Source organism: Panthera leo, chromosome B2 (genome assembly GCF_018350215.1).
Source record: "Panthera leo isolate Ple1 chromosome B2, P.leo_Ple1_pat1.1, whole genome shotgun sequence".
NCBI lineage: Eukaryota > Metazoa > Chordata > Mammalia > Carnivora > Felidae > Panthera > Panthera leo.
In genome coordinates this window covers 469,514-482,663 of record NC_056683.1, presented here as the reverse complement: position 1 = coordinate 482,663, position 13,150 = coordinate 469,514, and the positions used below count along the sequence as shown (strand labels likewise).

Below are 13,150 nucleotides of genomic sequence, written 5' to 3'. Positions count from 1 at the left end.
GGGGATGGGATGATTAGGGGGGAATAGGGTAAAGCCTCCTTAGGGGGATAATTTCAAAAGATCAGGAAACACTGCTCTATATAAAGTCTCTCCAAATTGATCTATACTTTCAATGCTTATAAAACTCCAGCAGGCTTTTGGGTAGAAATTGATAAATTGGTTTTAAAATTGATTTGTAAATACAAAGATACTTGGAATGACCCAAACATTCTTGAAAAAGAACAAATTGGAGTATTTAAACACCTACCTCAAGACTAACTACATAGCTACAGTAAGCCTGACCTGACTATGTGGGGTCAGTAGATGAATAGATCATGGGACCAAAAATAGAAGAACTTGTGTGGGAGAGAAAGAGTGAAAATCAGCTTGAAATGATGAAGGAGAAAGCAGCCTTGCAATTATTCACGCCGAAGGGCAGACACGGATACGCCACCTGCAAAGTCAGCAGGGCATACAGGAGCATTTCAGGGGACGGCTGCTTTCTTCTCAGGAGCACCCAGATTTACTACACCATCTCTGGCTGGGGCACCTAACTGCTAAACAGGCCTGGCCACAGGAGAGCACCGAGCCTCTTGTAAATTCCTGCTTCTCCCAAGCCCTTCTCCACAGCACACCCCATTTAGAAATCACCCCCGCCTCCCATAGACCCTGCTCAGATTTCTTCAGATGGGAACCACACCTTACCAATGACACTTGCTTCCTTTCTGTGGTCAAGTGTGATGCATACTGATTGCTCTGGAGGGCCCTCCCTCACTGCAAATCAGTAAATCTGATTTTTGTCAGGCTACAGGTTACACCTGGTGGTCTTTGGCTGGTTAAGCTTAAATAGAACAACATAACAAGATATATGTGCCCGATTAACTTTTACCAAGGTGTCAAGATAATGCAAAGTGGAAATGGTAGTCTTTTCTGCAAGGTGTGTGGCAATAACGCAACAAAACACAGGTATGTTTTCAGAACAAAAATAATAACCCTCAACATTACATCAACCATTAATTTGAGTTGGATCATAGACCTAAATATAAAAGCTACAGGAAAGTACTTTGTGGTTCTATGGTGGGTGAAGATGTCTTAGAGTACAAAAACCCAAAGAACTAACAGTCAAGGAAAGAAAAATATGATGACCAATTGGAATTCATCAAAAGTAAACATCTTTGCTTTTTAAAAGACACTATAAAGGAAAATGGAAAGCAAGCCGTAGATGAGGAATTGGATGAAATAACTGGGAATATGAATCCTGAGCCCTGAGTGGGGAAGGGTTATTCAGAGTTTCTAAAGGAGATAAGGTTGTAAGAAGGCAGTTGCTAGAACACCGAACACACAGGCTGCAGACAGTTGTCAGATGAAGACAGGGGGTCTGCACAGAGGCACGGTAGGAGAGGGCTGCAGAAGGGACAGGTGCGCAGGGACAGGTGGCCAGCACAGGCACTCTGCCAACACCAGACAGGACACAGATGGGGAATCAGGACACCGGCTAGAGGCGTGAGCCACTCATAGGAGCAGGAGAAAGGTGAGGGATGGTGGCCCCTCCACCCTGAGCCTCTTCTCCCCACCTGCCAGCCCCCTACTCCCTACGTTGCAAGCGGCTTCTTCTCCTCACCTCCAAGCCTCTGTCCTTATCTGTCATTTTTTCTCCCTTTCCTGTATTTCTTTCCTGCACCATTTTGCCTGTCCACGTGTCTTGCCTTCATGTCTGTCCCCTACATGGTGATAACACAGAAAAAGCAGAAAGTTAGTACCTTCACTTTTAACACATGTAATTTCTACTCTCTTGTCTAACTATAGCTACTATGCAGCAAAGAGTTTCTATTCCCCCCAAAATCTGAAGTTACCTTTCTGTATACTTTTCTCTGATTCTGTGTTCTAAACTTTAGATAAAGATTTCCTGAATTCAAAGTACCTTACAATATAGCGAACTGCCGTGGGGGCTTATTTCTAGAAAAATTCCTTTAGCATATCCCACTTCTGGGACAGAGTAAGGAATATAAACTGGAATTGAGAAACCATGACTATCTTCTTTCCAGCATGAATATGAATGGTCACGGACCCATGCAGCTGGTGGCTCACACAGCACTGTCAAAACCGCTGTAATGTGAACTCAGTTCTGGTTACAACGCTTTCTTAAGAAGAACGTAATACAGAAAGAAGAGCCAAAAGCATGACTTAAGTAATAGGAAGAGAAATATAACGAACGCATAGGAACATTAGGAGAAAGCGTTTCACATTCTTCAACATGTAAGAGGTCGTACAAAAAGGAAGGAAGTACCAGGACGTGATGTCCACCAAGCACATATTGCGTGAAAGAGTGGCATCGTCTTTAGGAAGAAGGATTTGGGAATGGACAGTCTCGCGAAGAAGAAAAGATCTAAAAAGAGCAACATCCATGTCTCTCGCACAGGACTAGCTGAAGCTCAAGAATACGGTCACTAAGGCTTCATTGTGTCAGCTGGTCACCCTCTGTCCCCAGGCTGCAGTGAACTTGTAGGTTGAGTTTCAGTACAGACAGCTGCTGGGAAAAGCTAATTATCTGATACAAGAATATTGGTTACAGGTGAGTGAAAGTTACATCTCAAAAGAAGGGATCGGTGGCTTCCACCTTCTCCCCAACTCCTTCATGGCCCCTTTGATGTCCTTATTCCTCAGTGTGTAAATTACAGGGTTTAGCATGGGGGTAATGACACTGTATAACACAGAGATTAGTCTGTCTTTCTCCAGTGAGTATGTTGAGATGGGCCGCACGTATGTGAAGATGGCGCTGCCGTAGTACAGAAGGACGATGACCAGGTGCGAGGCACAGGTGGCAAATGCCTTTTGCCTCCCCTCTGAGGAGCGGATCCTCAAGATGGTAGAGATAATATAGAGGTAGGAGAGGATGATACCCAAGAAAGGAGCCCACCCGATGAAGACCCCAATGGACAGCAATGCCAACTCATTGACAGAAGTGTCCCCACAAGACAACAGCAGCAAAGGGGGGATGTCACAGAAGAAATACTGAATCTGGTTGTTGCCACAGAAGGGCAGGTGGAAGGTCAGTGCTGTGTGCACCACTGAGTTGAGGAAACCCCCAGTCCAACACGAGGCGGCTAAGCGGCCATACTGGGCCCTGTTCATAATCACTGAGTACCGTAGAGGTTTGCAGATTGCAATGTAACGGTCATACGCCATGGCTGCCAGGAGGAGACACTCTGATCCCACAAAGAAAATAAATGCAAAAAGCTGTGCCATGCAACCCAAATAGGAAATGCTCTTCTTCGCTGACAGGAGATGCACCATCATCTGGGGGACGTTGGTGGTGGTGTAGCAGATGTCAAGAAAGGCCAAATTCCTCAGAAAATGATACATGGGGGTGTGTAGATGTGGATCAGCCACAGTCACCAGGATAATGAAGATATTTCCTCCCAAAGTACAGATATAGGTCAGAAAGAAGATGGTGAAAAGTAAAAATTGTAAATCAGTTAGATCAGAGAATCCCAAAATGATGAATTCAGACAGAACTGTTTGATTCTTTCCTTCCATGCCGCTGCCTGGTTTCCTTTTGGGGATTGGGCAAAAAGAAACACTGACTGCAGTAATCATGTACTGCAGCAGCAATGGTCTGCAAAACAAGAGAAGAGTGTTACAGAGGACAGTCATCCCAATGACTTCAGATTCCAGCCCAGAACGGCAGCGTCCTCCAGAGCTCAAACCTACCACCACACACAGACATAAGTGTATCCAGTGTTTCCCTTGTAAATCAAACCTCAAACATACACAACACAGGCAACATTTAATTAGAATAAAACACCATAAGGGGCACCATACATCCTAAGAGCCCTGTGTTAACAGTAACGGGTCAGGTCCACCTGCATCGTCTCAGTGAGCTGTGAACACAGTGTGTGCAAGTCTCCAGACAAAACCCTTCATTTCTCCACTAAAACCCTTTACTGGTGATTTGGGTTGTGTCCTCCTAAGCAATTTTCGGTGCATAAATATTTTTTAAAAACATTTATTTATTTTGAGAGACGGAGACAGAGCATGAGTGGGTGAGGGGCAGAGAGAGGGACATAGAATCCAAAGCAGGCTCCAGGCTCTGAGCTTTCAGCACAGAGCCTGATGCGGGGCTCAAACCCATAACCTTGAGATCGCGACCTGAGCCGAAGTCAGACACCTACCCAACTGAGCCACCCAGGCGGCCCACGGTGCATAAATATTTAAAACAAGGCTCAGACGCTCTGGAAAGCAGTGTGGAGGTTCCTCAGAAAATTAAAAATAGACCTACCCTATGACCCAGCAATAGCACTGCTAGGAATTTACCCAAGGGATACAGGAGTACTGATGCATAGGGGCACTTGTACCCCAATGTTTATAGCAGCACTCTCAACAATAGCCAAATTATGGAAAGAGCCTAAATGTCCATCAACTGATGAATGGATAAAGAAATTGTGGTTTATATACACAATGGAATACTACATGGCAATGAGAAAGAATGAAATATGGCCTTTTGTAGCAACGTGGATGGAACTGGAGAGTGTGATGCTAAGTGAAATAAGCCATACAGAGAAAGACAGATACCATATGGTTTCACTCTTATGTGGATCCTGAGAAACTTAACAGAAACCCATGGGGGAGGGGAAGGAAAAAAAAAAAAAAGAGGTTAGAGTGGGAGAGAACCAAAGCATAAGACACTGTTAAAAACTGAGAACAAACTGAGGGTTGATGGGGGGTGGGAGGGAGGGGAGGGTGGGTGATGGGTATTGAGGAGGGCACCTTTTGGGATGAGCACTGGGTGTTGTATAGAAACCAATTTGACAATAAAATTCATATATTAAATAAATAAATAAATAAATAAATAAATAAATAAATAAAAAAGAAAAAAAAATAAAACAGGCTCAGAAAGTACATGTTCTAACCTGCTTTTTCCTCAAATGCCATATTGTCATGATTTCCCAGGAGTACAAATATTCTCCCGAATCATGATATTTGAGTTATATACAGGTCTTCATATGAATACAGCAAACTTTTCATATACTCACCCTTATCAATGGATATTTATATTGTTTTCTTTATTTAATTTGTTATGATAAGTTTTAGTAATAAGCACACTGAATTAGAATACCTGAATTTTGGGTTAGGTTACCTATATTTTAAAAAACTTTCCAAGAGATTCATTCCAATAAATAAGAGACTGAGTGATCTGAAAATTTGAAGAGCCATTTGGCTAATGCAGGATTCAGCGTCCATACGGACAGTCACCACAGGAGCCACGTGGAGGGGGTCTTGTGTCCATGTGGACAGTCACAGCAGGACCCACACGGAGGGGGCACTCGTGTCCACACAGACAGTCACGTTCCAGTTTCTAGATGAAAACACTGAGTCTCAGCGAAATAAATGTCTGGCAGAGTTATATAGCCATTGGGTGGAGAAGAAAGACAGTTTTATCTTTCTCGAGCTAATAATATACTTTCAACTGAGTGTCTAAAAATTAATTTCCCTTAACTGATGAGAACAGAATGTTCTCTAAAAATACTTTTAATATGGTTTATATTCATACACTTGGATTATTTTCATTAGTTTCAAACTTTTTATGGCTTATATCTCTATTAATGGTGATATACTATCTGTAATGTCTTGATGATTGAATCTAACTGGTACTAATCATCTGGTCTTTTACTTGAATATGTTTATTTGAACACTGGCTCTCAGTAGAGTTGTTATCTCCTGGCCCAGCTGTACATTAATTTAATGTTTGTAATCATGCTATTAAAGAATACTGTTCTAGACTTTGTCAGTTAATAAAAGCCCTTGGTAAAATTCAAATGGTTACACAAAGAATCCCTTAGTTCAAAAGGCTCAAGTTCTAATTCAAGAATTAGTTTTGCAGTTTGATATCAGAAGCAAATTATAGGATCTAAAGAGAGAAGTGAACTGTTTAGGAATGAAGGGGGTACTGGGTCTTTATTCAAACAGCACTGCTTCGGCCATCCTGTGCCCGCGTGCCAGGTTGCTGGTGCTGTTGTTTTCACTGCAGGCCCCTCTCCCTGTGAACTACTCTGGACATTTCCAGAAGAGTGATAACACGCCAGATAAAGGCTTAAATTTCCCTGAAGTCTCCAGGACAACTTTGTTCCATCAACAAAAGAATCCCTAAGCCCTGGTCCCTAGTCTGTCCTTTCTCTCATCCCTAAACTCTGCGTACACTTATTTTTGTAGCCCTGCCTCCTACTTCTGAGGATAAATTAGACCAACCTGCTAGGCTAACCCACCCTGCTCATTTTATTCAACAACTATGTTTTGAGAAACTACTCTCTGCCGGTCCTGGTGGTTTGTGCTAAAAATGAAAAGATGAACAAAGCGGAATTTGACCATACCTTCAGGAGAATGCATATTGGGGTTAAAAATTTAGCAAAGAGTTTTTTTAAAAATATAGTAAAAACTGTAATAATTGATTTAAAGGAAAACAGCATAAGGTCCACCCTGGTCCAGAGATGTCATCAAAAAACTTCCCTGAGAAAACATGGATTGAAATGTCAGGTATGAGCAGGGGTTAGGCAGGTCAAGGTGACTTGGGTGTGACGTCTGGAGGCTGGAGGCAGCATGAAGCTGGGAGGCCCAGGAGCCCAGAATGAGGGGGAGGGCCAGGAGGGCCAGGAGGCGCTCTGGTGGGGTTGGAGTCATTCAGGATCTAACGGCAGAAGGAGAATAATTCAGGGACCAGAGATGTCCATGTTCCGGAAGGCCCTTCTGGCCGCTGAATGGACAATGGACTGGAAGGGGGAGTAGTGGACAGAACAAGGTCACTGTTTCAGTTGTCCAGATAGGAGGTGATAGTATTTCAGACTATAGTGGTAAGGACTGAGTCAGAGGGAAAAGAGGCAGTGGAGGGATATTAGGAGACACAATTTGTGAATTTGGGATACAAAGTGAGGAAGACAGTGAATTAGGAACAATAATCGCCATGGACATACATGGACTGACCAGTGGCTCCACAAGCCTTAAAGCCTCCCATTCTTTTTTTTTTTTTTTTTTTTTTTAATTTTTTTAACGTTTATTTATTTTTGAGACGGAGAGAGACAACACATGAACGGGAGAGGGAGACACAGAATCCGAAACAGGATCCAGGCTCTGAGCTGTCAGCACAGAGCCCGACGCGGGGCTCGAACTCACGGACTGTGAGATCCTGACCTGAGCCGAGGTTGGCCGCTCAACCAACTGAGCCACCCAGGCGCCCCAAGCCTCCCATTCTGACACCAAACACAAAAGCCCATGAAATAGCACATCATGCCCATGTTACAAGTCCACATTTAAAAAAAATAAGCTTCAGAGAGATTAAATAATTTGCCTAAAGTTACGCAGATATACATTTCAGTTAGCGACCTTGAGGACTGTGCTGTGCTGACCTAGGTTCCTGGTTTGAGCGGCTACATGGGTGGCAGGGTCAGTGACCAGCACAGGGAAAGCTGGAAGGGGCCTGGTTCCAAGGGAAAATCGTGGGTTCAGTGTCAGCTGTGTGGTGTTTGAGGAAACTTTGAGATAATGCACGGAAATACGTCAGAGAAATAGTGATTGTCTTGGACAAAAGGAAAAGCGGTCCTAGAGAGACAAGCTCTAACAGGTCAGTATGACACGGTTGGTGTGGATGGGACAGCAGGGAGCAGGGAGTGAGCACTGGCTTCCAGAACTCATGGGCTGGATAAAGCAGCAGCAAACCGGGACAGGGAGGAAGGAGGAGAAAGACAGGAAGAAATACAGGCAGTTCCTTGACTTCAGTTAATGCATGACAACGGCACTGCCATCACAGGACCAACTTTCCTGCCAGACCAGCCTTCGAGGAAGGTTTCCCTGCTGGAAACCCACGTCCCACACAGCACAGGTCTAGGGAGGGAACAGGAGTCAGCAGACAGAGGGGCTCGCACCACCCCAGCCCCTTCCCCAGGTCTTCTTCTCCCTCACCACCCTGTCATCTGGGTCCCCAGGCTTGTCTGCCCCACAATCATCTGGTCCCCCAACCATGCCCTTCCCAGCCCCATGTGCTGGTGAGCTGTCCTGCAGGGGCGGGTGACATAATTCACACAGTGCTCCGTCCTGACAGGACCACCTGGAAACCACAGTATCTTTTCTTTAGTTTTTCAGGATCCACCCTTTTCATCATTTGCATCTACTGAGCCCAGCTGTCCTTCCTCCTGCCCCATTTCTATCCGCCAATCTTCATTTCCTCAAAGCTCAGCTCAAAGATGACTGTTTCCTTCCACTGAAAATTATGTTTCCCCCTTCCTGGGAACTACGGGCTTCTGTTTAGATCTCAACTACACCCTGAGTGTATTTGTGTGACTTATGTCATCTACGTGGCCATAATCCTGGGGGACACTTGTCCTGTTTCACTCATCTGTTTCCTCACAGGTTACTTGGGGACGCAGTGGTTTCACATTGGGTAATGGATCACCACTGTGGGAATGCCAGGCACTCCAGCAGAATTTCCAAGAAAAAAAAAAAAGAGAGAGAGAGAGTTCCTTCTCTTCCTTACACATTCATAAAGCTGTAGAACTTAGAAAAAATGTTTCACATCTGCCAAATCATTTTATTCCCATATAGTCATGAGTTATTGTTGAGGAAACTAAAAATGACAGAAGATAACTAATGCTTTTAAGCTCACACAGTTAGCAAACTAGAAAAAAAAAGAATTACCCTTCCTCCAAATCTGGAACAATGTCCCCCGGGTGGCACTCAAGTCACTTTATAGATGACACCGTGGCACGGACGAGACCACGGGTCATAATTCTCCGGGTGGAGCACAGATATTTCACACAGACTTACAGGAAAACATCTCTTCCCTCTCTTATCCAAGACGAAGAAATCTAGTATAATACAAGAAAAAAATAAATGTTTCCAGGGGTTCACAGCACACCAAGGTCTCAAGGATGGCCACTGAGGACCCATAAAGAATTGCCCTCAGAAAATCCATGAGAAAGTCCCGACTCCCTTGCTTCCTTCTAACGGACTCGGTGCGTCTTCATTAGACAGAGTTCTCAAAACAGGAACCTTAGAAATACAGTGTTAACTGGCCAGGATTATCGAAGTATATTATCCAATCCCTTACTTACAACTGATTTCACACAGCAAACACAGAAACTGCTGAGCACTGCAAGGGCCTCAGAAATAATACCCAGCCCGCAGGGACACGTGAGAGAGTCTGCTTGTGATGAACCCAGGCAGTGCGTGTTTCTGACACTTGTCCACAGCACATGGCACTTTAGTCTCTTCTCTATTTTCGCAGAATAAAGACAGTACCTTTTATTTAATGAGGAGGCAGCAAACCAGTAGAGGGACCTTCTGAGTGATATCAAGTCACCCGAAAGGAAGGAAGCCCCTGCCTGGTTCGCACACAGTCAGCCTCCGTCCTCCCTGGGCTCATCACACTCCCCTTTCCACCCTCTGTCACCCCAGAGCAAGGCATGGGGGAGCGCGTCTTCAACAGAAGAGGAGATCCAGCTGGGGAATGAGAGAACACTTACTCGCCCGTGATGGAAAACATGCCAAAGGCGTCAAGGTTACCGTTCAGACTCAGAATGTGCCATGCAGCTGCTTTTATGAGAACAAGGAGTGGCGATAATGACGGGCCCCGGAGACCGAAGGAGGGGTCTCGTACCTGAGCGTCTCCTCGGTCCCCGAGGGCCAGTGAAGCTCGCGGGAGCGGATGCGCAAGCCTGTGACCCTTGATGCGGAAGATCCCGTATCTTGCGGGGCCCCTTCCAGAGCCTCGGAGAGACACCACCGGGACCTCTGGGCACAAGTCCTGACACACACTCGCGGTGATTCCTGCCGCGGAGGCTCCATCCAGCAGCTCTGCTTCCGTCATAGCCCTGCTTCAGGACATCTCACGAGGAATCGGAACTGCTCCTCTTGGCCCCAGCTGACCAGTGAGAAGTTTCTTGCATCCCTTCCCCACCAGCCGAGGATATGCAGCTCGCTACTTCCTTGTCACTTTGCCACAGCGCAGAATATCAGCCTCGGGCACTAAAATCCCAGGCAGATAATACAATCTTTTTCTCTGCTGATTCAAGGAGAAGCAGCCTCATTCCCTTCTGGAGCTGGGGAGGCTTATATAGCACACCCAGTCTCACCAAGGAAAGTTAACACACAGATTAACTCTGCAGCCACTGAATCAGTTCTTTCTTTCTTTATTTATTTTAACATTTATTTTATTTTTGAGACAGAGAGAGACAGAATGGGGGAGGGTCAGAGAGAGGGAGACACAGAATCTGAAACAGGCTCCAGGCTCTGGGCTGTCAGCACAGAGCCCGACGCGGGGCTTGAACTCATGGACCGCGAGATCATGACCTGAGCCGAAGTCGGCCGCTTAACCGACTGAGCCACCCAGGCGCCCCGTGAATCAGTTCTTTAAATATCCACTTCTTTGCAAGTTGTGCAAAAGTTGGTGATGTAGAACCCTACTTTTGGTAGATTTGCTCGTTGGCTTTGAGATCCCAGCGGAAACAGAGACGTCATACCCTAACATCTTGTAAGACACACAGCACATTGTGCTAAAAAGCTTTTTTAATAAAATTGATTGAGGAACAAAAATGTCTGGAGACCACTTCTCCCTCCCAATCCACATGTTATGATGTTAAGCCATTTTCAAAGCAATTTAGTTCCTGACACCACCATGATGACTGTAGAATATAATCCCATCATTCCGAAATCTGTCCCATCACTATGCATCACACACTTTATCACTCTGGGAAGCTAGAGACCATCATCTGGCCCGGACGCACCTCGTGCGAAGGGAAGTGCCCTGACAGCACAGTGAAGCTTTCAGGAAAGTGTAAATTGCACAGAATTGGTCTTCACAACGCTACCATTTCCCCCAGAGATACGTGTGCCGTCCACAGCAGCACACCAGGCTCGGTACACGTCCTTGTTGTGACCTGCCTTACTCAGGTCACCAGCAGTCTTGAACATCTCCGTGAAGACATTGCTTCCTCAGCCATTCGGTTTTCTCTCCTCTCAGCCTGCCTCTGTTTATCCTTCCTACATATTCTTGATTAAGTTTCCCACCTTTTCTTATTCCCTTGTAGGACTTCCTTATTTGTACAGGACATCATCAGCCACTTATAAATCTTAGTGTTTGCAAATAACTTCTAGTAATCTACCATTTGTGTGTTAACTGTATAATGTCTTTAATAGAAGACAAACCTTTGACTAGGTCACGATAAAATCTGTGATTTCTCAGGTTATGGGTTGTGCATTTTGAGGCTTGTTTAGGAAGTTTTTCCTCATGCGAGGTCACAAATATATTCTCTTATACTTTTATATTAACTTCATAGTTTTCAAATTTAAATTTTTGTTTTTAACCCATTCTTCTTACACAGTTCATCTTTTTTTACAGACTGGAAGTTAGAAATCTAATTTTAGTTTTCTGCATTCAGTGATCTGGTTTTTCCAAAGTCCTCCCAAACTTTCTCCATTTGTTGTAGTTCCATGATTAGTATACATTCTGTCTCCACGCGGATACCTGGCTGTCTCTGAGATCTCTGCCCCATGGGACTTTTGTTTCTGAACCAAGAACATGATTTTCTATTAATAGGCCTTATAATATGTCTTACTGTCAGGTTGGACAATTCTTCCTTTAATTTTTTTTTCATATTCAAAATTACCCTCATACAATATTTAGAAGTTTAAGTTCATTGTATCAACTTATAAATTATGTAGGAGAAAACTGACATATTTTAATGTGTCTCTAGTCAAAGACACATAATAACTTAATTTATGTAAATATTTTTTAAAGTTTTAATTAGATTCCAGTTAGTTAACATACAATGTAATATCAGTTTCAGGTATAGAATTTAGTGATTCAACACTTCTATACAACACTCAGTGCTCATCCCAGCAAGTGCTCTCCTTCATCTCCATCACCTATTTCATCCCACCCCCTACCTCCCCTCTGGAAACAACCAGTGTGTTCTCTGTAGTTAAGAGTCTCTTTCTTGGTTTCTCTCTTTTTCCCACTTTGCTTGTTTCTTTTGTTTCTTAAATTCCAGATATGAGTGAAATCTTGTGGTATTTGGCTTTCTCTGTGTTTTTTCATTTAGCATAATATACTCCAGTTCCATCTACATTGTGGAAAAGATTCCATTCTTTTTCAACACTAAGTAATATTCCATTATATATCTAATGGAATACACACACACACACACACACACACACACACACACACACCATGTCTTCTTTATCCATTCATCAGTCAATGGGCATTTGGGCTCTTTCCATAATTTGGCTATTGTCGGTAGTGCTGCTATAAACATTGGAGTGCCTGTGCCCCTCAAACAGGCACTCCTATATCCTTTGGATAAATATCTAGTAGTGCAATTGCTGTGTTGTAGGATAGTTCTATTTTTAATTTTTTGAGGAAGCTCCACACTGTTCTCCAGAGTGGCTGTATCAGTTTGCATTCCCATCAGCAGTGCAAAAGGGTTCCTCTTTCTCCACATCCTTGCTAACATCTGTTGTTGTTTGAGTTGTTAATTTTAGCCACTCTGACAGGTGTGAGGTGGTATCTCATCCTGGTTTTGATTTGTATTTCCATGATGAGTGATTTTGAGCATTTTTTCATGTTTCTGTTAGCCATCTGGATGTCTTCTTTGGAAAAGTGTCTGTTCATGTCTTCTGCCCATTTCTTAACTGGATATTTATTTTTTTGGGTGTTGAGTTTGGTAAGTTCTTTATAGATTTTGTATACTAACCCTTTATCAGATTTGCTATTTGCAAATATCTTCTCCTATTCCATCAGTTGCATTTTAGTTTTCATTGTTAATTTGCTGTGCAGAAGCTTTTTATCATGATGAGGTCCCAATAGTTAATGTTTGCTTTTGTTTCCCTTGCCTCACAAGAACTATCTAATAAAGCTGCTGTGGCTGAGATCAGAGAAGTTACTGCCTATTTTCTCCTCCAAGATTTTGATGGTTTCCTCTCTCACATTAGGTCTTCCATCCATTTTGAATTTATTTTTGTGTATGGTGTAAAAAAAACTGGTCCATTTTTATTCCTTTTATATAAATCTTTCCTCATGCCAGTTCAAACAATTTAATACTTTGTCCATAGAGTTCTATGGACTCTAATCTCTAATCTCTAATAATTTAATTTATTATTAATTAATTAATTAATTAATCTCTAATAA

At 43.5% G+C, this 13,150-nt stretch overlaps 2 protein-coding genes across 2 annotated transcripts in view; both read right to left on the bottom strand.

Moving 5' to 3' along the window:
- LOC122219326 (olfactory receptor 2H2-like) overlaps positions 1–13,150 on the bottom strand; it is a 254,348-nt gene that overhangs the window by 73,825 nt on the left and 167,373 nt on the right. The window lies entirely within an intron of this gene.
- Positions 2,205–3,955, bottom strand: LOC122219320 (olfactory receptor 5V1-like). The gene has a single exon (XM_042937491.1). It carries the CDS (start codon positions 3,631–3,633, stop codon positions 2,563–2,565), a length of 1,071 nt encoding a protein of 356 aa, XP_042793425.1. The 5' UTR covers positions 3,634–3,955; the 3' UTR covers positions 2,205–2,562.

Excerpts from the sequence above, each read along its gene's own strand:
- LOC122219320 (XM_042937491.1), bottom strand. The coding sequence starts at position 3,633 with ATGACTGTCCTCTGTAACACTCTTCTCTTGTTTTGCAGACCATTGCTG.